The sequence below is a fragment of the Oncorhynchus clarkii genome, unplaced genomic scaffold (genome assembly GCF_045791955.1).
Source record: "Oncorhynchus clarkii lewisi isolate Uvic-CL-2024 unplaced genomic scaffold, UVic_Ocla_1.0 unplaced_contig_1650_pilon_pilon, whole genome shotgun sequence".
NCBI lineage: Eukaryota > Metazoa > Chordata > Actinopteri > Salmoniformes > Salmonidae > Oncorhynchus > Oncorhynchus clarkii.
In genome coordinates this window covers 125,806-137,500 of record NW_027257952.1, presented here as the reverse complement: position 1 = coordinate 137,500, position 11,695 = coordinate 125,806, and the positions used below count along the sequence as shown (strand labels likewise).

General features: G+C 40.7%; 1 protein-coding gene across 1 annotated transcript in view; it reads left to right on the top strand.

Annotated features, from left to right (window-relative positions):
- The window catches only part of LOC139394230 (glutamate receptor, ionotropic, N-methyl D-aspartate 2A, a), a 331,718-nt gene that overhangs the window by 211,349 nt on the left and 108,674 nt on the right, over positions 1-11,695 (top strand). The window contains exon 3 of the mRNA XM_071142252.1: positions 7,603-7,769. Within this exon, the coding sequence (XP_070998353.1) occupies positions 7,603-7,769 (167 nt within the window). The remainder of the gene's footprint in view (positions 1-7,602; positions 7,770-11,695) is intronic.

The window sequence follows — 11,695 nt, the reverse complement described above, 5'->3', positions numbered from 1 at the left end:
CCTTGGTTGGTGACAGAAGCACCAGATCATCAGCAAACAGTAGACATTTGACTTCAGATTGTAGCAGGGTGAGGCCGGGTGCTGCAGACTTTTCTGGTGCCCGCGACAATTCATTAATATATATGTTGAAGAGGGTTGTGCTTAAGCTGCATCCCTGTCTCACCCCACGACCTTGTGTGAAGAAAGTTGTGTGTTTTTTGCCAATTTTAACCGCACACTTGTTGTTTGTGTACATGGATTTTATAATGTCGTATGTTTTACCCCCAACACCACTTTCCATCAGTTTGTATAGCAGACCCTCATGCCAGATTGAGTCGAAGGCTTTTTTTGAAATCAACAAAGCATGAGAAGACTTTGCCTTTGTTTTGGTTTGTTTGGTTGTCAATTAGGGTGTGCAGGGTGAATATGTGGTCTGTTGTACGGTAATTTGGTAAAAAGCCAATTTGACATTTGCTCAGTACATTGTTTTCATTGAGGAAATGTACGAGTCTGCTGTTAATGATAATGCAGAGGATTTTCCCAAGGTTACTGTTGACTCATATTCCACGGTAGTTATTGGGGTCAAATTTGTCTCCACTTTTGTGGATTGGGGTAATCAGTCCTTGGTTCCAAATATTGGGGAAGATGCCAGAGCTAAGGATGATGTTAAAGAGTTTTAGTATAGCTAATTGGAATTTGTTGTCTGTATATTTGATCATTTCATTGAGGATACCATCAACACCACAGGCCTTTTTGGGTTGGAGGGTTTTTACTTTGTCCTGTAACTCATTCAATGTAATTGGAGAATCCAGTGGGTTCTGGTAGTCTTTAATAGTTGATTCTAAGATCTGTATTTGATCATGTATATGTTTTTGCTCTTTATTCTTTGTTATAGAGCCAAAAAGATTGGAGAAGTGGTTTACCCATACATCTCCATTTTGGATAGATAATTATTTGTGTTGTTGTTTGTTTAGTGTTTCCAATTTTCCCAGAAGTGGTTAGAGTCTATGGATTCTTCAATTCCATTGAGCTGATTTCTGACGTGCTGTTCCTTCTTTTTCCGTAGTGTATTTCTGTATTGTTTTAGTGATTCACCATGTTTTAGTGATTCACCATAGTGAAGGCGTAGACTCAGGTTTTCCGGGTCTCTATGTTTTGGTTGGACAGGTTTCTCAATTTCTTTCTTTGATTTTTTGCATTCTTCATCAAACCATTTGTCATTATTGTTAATTTTCTTCGGTTTTCTATTTGAGATTTTTATATTTGATAGGGAAGCTGAGAGGTCAAATATACTCTCCCTCTCTCTCTCCCCCTCATCCCCCTCTCTCCCTCATACCCCTCTCTCCCTCATCCCCCTCTCTCCCTCATCCCTCTCTCTCTATGTGTGTCAGAGTGGCAGGACAGGATTGATCTGCAGAACACGTCCTACTTTAATCAATCAGAAAGCTGCTGATAAGGCTGAGCTGAGAGCAGAGCAGAGAGAGAATGTAGGGTGAGAAGAGAGAGAGGTTTAACTAGGCCCTGTTTGTTAATCCTAGGAGAGGACTCAGATGATGACTGTAGAGGGAGTGAGAGAGATAGTAGAGCAGAGGTGGGAGAGGAGAGGAGAGGAGAGGAGAGGAGAGGAGAGGAGAGGGGAGGAGAGGAGAGGAGAGGAGAGGAGAGGAGAGGAGAGGAGAGGAGAGGAGAGGAGAGGAGAGGAGAGGAGAGGAGAGGAGAGGAGAGGAGAGGAGAGGAGAGGAGAGGAGAGGAAAGGAGAGGAGCTTTCCTCTGTATCTCTCTGGTCCTTATCTTTCCTCTGTATCTCTCCTTATCTTTCCTCTGTATCTCTCCTTATCTTTCCTCCGTAACTCTCTGGTCCGTATCTTTCCTCTGTATCTCTCTGGTCCTTATCTTTCCTTTGTATCTCTCTAGTCCGTATCTTTCCTCTGTATCTCTCTGATCCTTATCTTTCCTCTGTATCTCTCTGGTCCTTATCTTTCCTCTGTATCTCTCTGATCCTTATCTTTCCTCTGTATCTCTCTGGTCCTTATCTTTCCTCTGTATCTCTCCTTATCTTTCCTCTGTATCTCTCTGATCCTTATCTTTCCTCTGTATCTATCTGGTCCTTATCTTCTCTCTGTATCTCTCTGATCCTTATCTTTCCTCTGTAACTCTCCTTATCTTTCCTCTGTATCTCTCTGATCCTTATCTTTCCTCTGTATCTCTCTGATCCTTATCGTTCCTCTGTATCTCTCTGGTCCTTATCTTTCCTCTGTATCTCTCTGGTCCTTATCTTTCCTCTGTATCTCTCTGGTCCTTATCTTTCCTATGTATCTCTCTGGTCCTTATCTTTCCTCTGTATCTCTCTGGTCCTTATATTTCCTCTGTATCTCTCTGGTCCTTATCTTTCCTCTGTATCTCTCCTTATATTTCCTCTGTATCTCTCTGTCCTTATCTTTCCTCTGTATCTCTCCTTATCTTTCCTCTGTATCTCTCTGGTCCTTATCTTTCCTCTGTATCTCTCTGGTCCTTATCTTTCCTATGTATCTCTCTGGTCCTCATCTTTCCTCCGTAACTCTCGTTTAGGAGGCTGTGTTATAGGGGAGAATGCATGTTTGCCCCTAATATCAGGGTGTGTGTGTGTGTGTGTGTGTGTGTATGTGTGTGTGTGTTTGAGTTCCTGCAGGGTTGAGGTTTACAGGATGTGTGTCTGAGCCTATAGGAGCCCCAGGATAGGATTGTGTGTTAGTGTTGGCTGATCTTACTAGTCAACTGCACAACACACACACACAGACAGACAGACAGACAGCTCTCTCGGCCATGCACAGGCCCCCGTTGTCCTCTGTTCAGCCCTGCTACTTTAATCTGGCTAAATTACCCTGGTCTGTGTGTCTATGTGTATGTGTATAGGGGGAGGGAGAACAGGAGAGAGAGATACATAGACATACAAGGACAGAGAGGAGAGAGAATAGCGAGTCACTGTCTTGTGTTCATCTGTCACGCCTGGCAGCTGAATTCTACATCCCTCTTTTCTCGCTCTCTCTCCCTCCTCTCCCTCTCTCCTATCTCTCTCTCTCCCTCCTCTCCCTCCTCTCCCTCCTTACTCTCCCTATCTCCTATCTCTCTCTCTCCCTCCTCTCCCTCCTCTCCCTCCTTCCTCTCCCTATCTCCTATCTCTCTCTCTCCCTCCTCTCCCTCCTCTCCCTCCTCTCCCTCCTTCCTCTCCCTATCTCCTATCTCTCTCTCTCCCTCCTCTCCCTATCTCCTATCTCTCTCCCTCCTCTCCCTATCTCTCTCTCCCTCCTCTCCCCCTGCCTAATGTAACAGCGTCAGTGCATCAGTGCAGAAGACAGTACATGTGCCAGTAGTTCATTATGAATAGGGCACATCGTGTTTCTCCTGTTGATCAGCTGTAACTTCATAGTAGAGGGAAGATGGAGGGAGGAAGTGGAGGAACAGGAAGTTGAGAAAGAGGAAGTTGAGGAAGTGGAGGAAGAGGAAGAGAGAAGGAAAGGAATACAGGAGGAGGAGGAGGAAGACAGGAGGGAGAGGAAGAGAGGAGGAAGTGGAGGACAGGAGGAAGAGGAAGTGGAGGAAGAGGAAGAGAGGAGGAAAGGAAGAAAGGAGGAAGAGGAGGACAGGAGGAAGAGGAAGACAGGAGGAAGTGGTGGAAGAGGAGGACAGGAGGAAGAGAGGAGGAGGAAGAGGAAGACAGGAGGAAGTGGAGGAAGAGGAGGACAGGAGGAAGAGGAAGACAGGAGGAAGACAGGAGGAAGAGGAGGAAGAGGAAGACAGGAGGAGGAGGAAGAGGAAGACAGGAGTAAGACAGGAGGAAGAGGAGGAATAGGAGGACAGGAGGAAGTGGAGGAAGAGGATGAAGAGGAAGACAGGAGGAAGTGGAGGAAGAGGAGGAAGAGGAAGACAGGAGGAAGTGGAGGAAGAGGAGGAAAGGAAGTCATATTTTCTGCTGGTATTATTTGAGTCTCTGTTTTCTACTCAACATTTTTGATCAGAATCAGAAAATGTCCTCAAATCCTAAAAACATAGAAAACACCTCTCTGTTGGCACACACACACACACACACACACACACACACACACACACACACACACACACGCACACGCACACGCACACGCACACACACACACACACACACACACAACCATACACACACACACACACACACACACACACACACACACACACACACACACACACACACACACACACACACACACACACACACACTGTGCAGACCAGTCAAGGTCTTCCACACTGATCTCGACCAAATATTTCTGTATGGACTTCGCTTTGTGCACGGGGGTGTTGAAACAGGAAATGGCCTTTCCCTAAAACTGTTGCCACAAAGTTGGAAGGACAGAATCATCTAGAATGTCATTGTATGTTGTAGAGTTAAGATTTCCCTTCACTGGAACGAAACCATGAAAAACAGCCCCAGACCATTATTCCTCATCCACCAAACTTTACAGTTGGCACTATGCATTGGGGCAGGTAAATCAAATCAAATCAAACACTATGTGCACTATGCATTGGGGCAGGTTCTCCTGGCATCTGCCAAACCCAGATTCGTCAGTCGGGGACTGCCAGATGGTGTGATTCATCCCTCCAGAGAACGCGTTTCCACTGCTCCAGAGTCCAACGGCGACGAGCTCCAACGCTTGGCGTTGCTCATGTTGATCTTAGGCTCGTGTGCTGCTGCTCTGCCATGAAAACCCATCTCATGAAGCTCCCGACGGTGTTGACCATCTTGTGTTGGCGTTGCTTCCAAGATTGGAAATTTGACGAACTGACTTGTTGGAAAGTTGGCTTTCCATAATAAGATAAGATGATGAGGACCAGAGAGGTACAGAGGAAAGAGTTGATGAGATGATGAGACGTTGAATGTCACTTTGGTTTTTCAGTACGGGCCATTCTACTGCCAATGTTTGTCTATGGAGATTGCATGGCTGTGTGCTTGATTTATTGGCTGAAATAGAATCCACTAATTTGAAGGGGTGTCCACATACTGTGTACATACAGGCAGGCAGACTGGCAGGCAGACAGACAGGTAGACTGACAGGCAGACTGACAGGCAGACTGACAGGCAGACAGACAGACAGGCAGACAGACAGGCAGACTGACAGAAAGACTGACAGAAAGACTGACAGGCAGACTGACAGGGAGACTGATAGGCAGACAGGCAGGCAGACAGGCAGGCAGGCAGGCAGGCAGACTGACAGGCAGACTGACAGGCAGACTGACAGGCAGACTGACAGGAAGACTGACAGGCAGGAAGACAGGCAGACTAACAGGCAGACTGACAGGCAGACTGACAGGCAGGTAAACAGGCAGACTGACAGACAGGCAGACTGACAGGCAGACTGACAGGCAGACTGACAGGCAGGTAAACAGGCAGACTGACAGACAGGTAAACAGGCAGACTGACAGACAGACAGACAGGAAGACTGACAGGCAGGCAGACTGACAGGCAGACTGACAGGCAGACTGACAGGCAGGTAAACAGGCAGACTGACAGACAGACAGACAGGCAGACTGACAGGCAGGCAGACTGACTAACAGACATACAGACAGACAGGCAGACAGGCAGACTGACAGGCAGGCAGACCGACTAACAGACAGACAGACTGACAGACTGACAGACTGACAGACAGACAGAGAGACAGACAGACAGACAGACATACTAACAGACAGACAGACAGACACACAGACACAAACGTATCACCTCTCCAAGGCCCTGCTGTCTGTCTTCTTCACCCCCCCCCCCCCCCCCAAACACTTCTTATTTCTGATCACAATTGCCAACGACGCGTGGACTGTGTGAAAATGACTGTCACCTTTTACTGCTGAGAGAGAGAGAGAACACACACACACACACACACACACACACACAGGTCCTGACAGATCACAGGGCAGGTGTCAAAGGAAGGAATATAGAGATTTTAAATCCTGCAATGAGTTTCAAGGTTCCCACGTTACCGTGAATGTCACAGTGTTTTAAAATCACAGTTTTTTATTCATCTACTTTTGACGATGTCTTCGGGTAGAACTTTTTAAATGTTAATGTTTTTTCGCCGACAAAATCGTAGAAAATGTGTCGTCTTCACAAGGCTGTATGTAGACACTGGTATTGTAAAAATGAGGGTTTTAAAAGCGGTGGACTTGCCCTTTAAACACGAATCCAAACGATTGTTTCTTCTCTTGTCTAATTGACCATCTAGTTCTATAACACCTCATCTATGTACCCTGGTCTAATTGACCATCTAGTTCTATAACACCTCATCCATATACCCTGGTCTAATTGACCATCTAGTTCTATAACACCTCATCCATGTACCCTGGTCTAATTGACCATCTAGTTCTATAACACCTCATCCATGTACCCTGGTCTAATTGACCATCTAGTTCTATAACACCTCATCCATGTACCCTGGTCTAATTGACCATCTAGTTCTATAACACCTCATCCATATACCCTGGTCTAATTGAACATCTAGTTCTATACCTCATCTATGTACCCTGGTCTAATTGAACATCTAGTTATATACCTCATCCATGTACCCTGGTCTAATTGACCATCTAGTTCTATAACACCTCATCCATGTACCCTGGTCTAATTGACCATCTAGTTCTATAACACCTCATCCATGTACCCTGGTCTAATTGACCATCTACTAGTTGTTAACACCTCATCCATGTACCCTGGTCTAATTGACCATCTAGTTATATAACACCTCATCCATGTACCCTGGTCTAATTGACCATCTAGTTCTATACCACCTCATCCATGTACCCTGGTCTAATTGACCATCTAGTTCTATAACACCTCATCCATGTACCCTGGTCTAATTGACCATCTAGTTCTATAACACCTCATCTATGTACCCTGGTCTAATTGACCATCTAGTTCTATAACACCTCATCTATGTACCCTGATCTAATTGACCATCTAGTTCTATAACACCTCATCTATGTACCCTGGTCTAATTGACCATCTAGTTCTATAACACCTCATCTATGTACCCTGGTCTAATTGACCATCTAGTTGTTAACACCTCATCCATGTACCCTGATCGAATTGACCATCTTCTAGTTGTGTATATATATTAACATGTACTGTAGGAATATATACTGTAGCTGTTTTCAGTGGAGTGGGCTCTCCTGTTGCAGACATTAGAGTGACATCTGGTTGAAGTGTGGGACGTAGGTTTGACATTGTTCATTCTGAACTGTTTATTCTGGAAGTGGTCCAATAGTCACACTCCCTCTCTCTCTCTCTCTTCCCCCTCTCTCTCTCTCTCTCGTTCTTCTCTCTCTCTTCTCTCTCTCTCTCTTCCCACTCTCTTCTCTCTCTCTTCCCTCTCACTTCTCTCTCTCTTCTTTCTCTTCTCTCTCTCCATCAGGAAGATATATAACTCTCCTTCTCTCTTCTCTCTCTCTCTCTCTCTCTTCTCTCTCTCCTCTCTCTCTTCTCTCTTCTCTATCAGGATGATATATAACTTTCTCTTATCTCTCTCTCTCTCTTCTCTCTCACTCTCTCTATCTCTCTTCTCTCTTCTCTCTCTCTATCAGGATGATATATAACTCTCTCTCTCTCTTCTCTCTCTCTTCTCTCTCCATCAGGACGACAAGTCAACGTTTTTCCAGTTTGGAGCTTCCATCCAGCAGGAGGCGCTGTTGATGTTGAGCATCATGGAGGAGTACGACTGGCACATCTTTTCCATAGTCACCTCCAAGTTCCCCGGATACCAGGAGTTTATCAACGTCCTCAAGAGCACCGTGGACAACAGGTACACATTAGCATGTAGCATTATATATATATATATATAGCATTATATATAATACACATTAGCATGTAGCATTATATATAATACACATTAGCACTTGGCATTATATATAATACACATTAGCATGTAGCATTCTATATAATACACATTAGCATGTAGCATTCTATATAATACACATTAGCATGTAGCATTATATATAATATACATTAGCATGTAGCATTCTATATAATACACATTAGCATGTAGCATTATATATAATATACATTAGCATGTAGCATTATATATAATACGTATTAGCATGTAGCAATATATATAATATACATTAGCATGTAGCAATATATATAATACACATTAGCACTTGGCATTATATATAATACACATTAGCATGTAGCAATATATATATAATATACATTAGCATGTAGCAATATATATAATATACATTAGCATGTAGCATTATATATAATACACATTAGCATGTAACATTATATATAATACACGTTAGCATGTAGCAATATATATAATATACATTTACAAATACTGTAATAATATATATTATATACATTAACATATGTCATTATATATAATATGCATTCAAATATACTGTAGGAATATATATTATATACATTAACATATACTGTAGGAATATATATTATATACATTAAAATATACTGTAGGAATATATATTATATACATTAAAATATACTGTAGGAATATATATTATATACATTAACATATACTGTAGGAATATATATTATATACATTAAAATATACTGTAGGGATATATATTATATACATTAACATATACTGTAGGAATATATATTATATACATTAAAATATACTGTAGGAATATATATTATATACATTAAAATATACTGTAGGAATATATATTATATACATTAAAATATACTGTAGGAATATATATAATATACATTAAAATATACTGTAGGAATATATATAATATACATTAAAATATACTGTAGGAATATATATAATATACATTAACGTACGTCATTATATATAATATACATGACCATATGTCGATTTATATAATATACATTGACATATAATGTAGGATTATATATAATATACATTCATTTATGTCATTATATATAACATACATTATTGTTAGAATAATAGTAAGAGAGAATGATTTATTTCAGCTTTTATTTATTTCTTTACATTCCCAGTGGGTCAGAAGTGTACATACACTCAATTAGTATTTGGTAGCATTGCCTTTAGAATTGTTTAACTTGGGTCAAACGTTTCCGGAAGCCTTCCACAAGCTTCCCACAATAAATTGGGTGAATTTTGTCCCATTCCTCCTGACAGAGCTGGTGTAACTGAGTCAGGTTTGTAGGCCTTCTTGCTCACACATGCTTTTTCAGTTCTGCCCACACATTGTCTATAGGATTGAGGTCAGGGCTTTGTGATGGCCACTCCAATACCTTGACTTTGTTGTCCTTAAGCCATTTTGCCACAACTTTGGAAGTATACTTGGGGTCATTGTCCATTTGGAAGACCCTAGATATATATAATTGGGTCTATTTACCCAGTTGATGTAAAGCGTTTCGGTGGCAGGGAGGAAAACAAACTTAGTATAAACAGAGTTGTTTAATAATAATACAACTCCAAAATATATATAAAATAAAACCCGTCGCACAGATAACACATAACTAACATACAATCACCAACACATAACTAACATACAATCACCAACACATAACTAACATACAATCACCAACACATAACTAACATACAATCACCAACACATAACTAACATACAATCACCAACACATAACTAACATACAATCACCAACACATAACTAACATACAATCACCAACACATAACTAACATACAATCACCAACACATAACTAACATACAATCACCAACACATAACACACATACAATCACCGACACATAACACACATACAATCACCAACACATAACTAACATACAATCACCAACACATAACAAACATACAATCACCAACACATAACAAACATACAATCACCAACACATAACAAACATACAATCACCGACACATAACACACATACAATCACCAACACATAACACACATACAATCACCGACACATAACACACATACAATCACCAACACATAACACACATACAATCACCAACACATAACAAACATACAATCACCAACACATAACAAACATACAATCACCGACACATAACACACATACAATCACCAACACATAACACACATACAATCACCGACACATAACACACATACAATCACCGACACATAACAAACATACAATCACCAACACATAACAAACATACAATCACCAACACATAACAAACATACAATCACCAACACATAACAAACATACAATCACCAACACATAACAAACATACAATCACCAACACATAACAAACATACAATCACCAACACATAACTAACATACAATCACCGACACATAACAAACATACAATCACGACACATAACACACATACAATCACCAACACATAACTAACATACAATCACCAACACATAACACACATACAATCACCGACACATAACACACATACAATCACCAACACATAACTAACATACAATCACCAACACATAACACACATACAATCACCAACACATAACACACATACAATCACCAACACATAACTAACATACAATCACCAACACATAACTAACATACAATCACCGACACGTAACTAACATACAATCACCAACACATAACTAACATACAATCACCAACACATAACACACATACAATCACCGACACATAACACACATACAATCACCAACACATAACTTACATACAATCACCGACACGTAACTAACATACAATCACCAACACATAACTAACATACAATCACCAACACATAACACACATACAATCACCGACACATAACACACATACAATCACCAACACATAACTAACATACAATCACCAACACATAACACACATACAATCACCGACACATAACACACATACAATCACCAACACATAACTAACATACAATCACCAACACATAACTAACATACAATCACCGACACATAACTAACATACAATCACCGACACATAACACACATACAATCACCAACACATAACACACATACAATCACCAACACATAACACACATACAATCACCAACACATAACTAACATACAATCACCAACACATAACACACATACAATCACCGACACATAACACACATACAATCACCGACACATAACTAACATACAATCACCAACACATAACTAACATACAATCACCAACACATAACTAACATACAATCACCAACACATAACACACATACAATCACCAACACATAACACACATACAATCACCAACACATAACACACATACAATCACCAACACATAACTAACATACAATCACCGACACATAACTAACATACAATCACCGACACGTAACTAACATACAATCACCAACACGTAACTAACATACAATCACCAACACATAACACACATACAATCACCGACACATAACACACATACAATCACCAACACATAACTAACATACAATCACCAACACATAACTAACATACAATCACCGACACGTAACTAACATACAATCACCAACACATAACTAACATACAATCACCAACACATAACACACATACAATCACCGACACATAACACACATACAATCACCAACACATAACTAACATACAATCACCAACACATAACACACATACAATCACCGACACATAACACACATACAATCACCAACACATAACTAACATACAATCACCAACACATAACTAACATACAATCACCGACACATAACTAACATACAATCACCGACACATAACACACATACAATCACCGACACATAACACACATACAATCACCAACACATAACACACATACAATCACCAACACATAACTAACATACAATCACCAACACATAACACACAT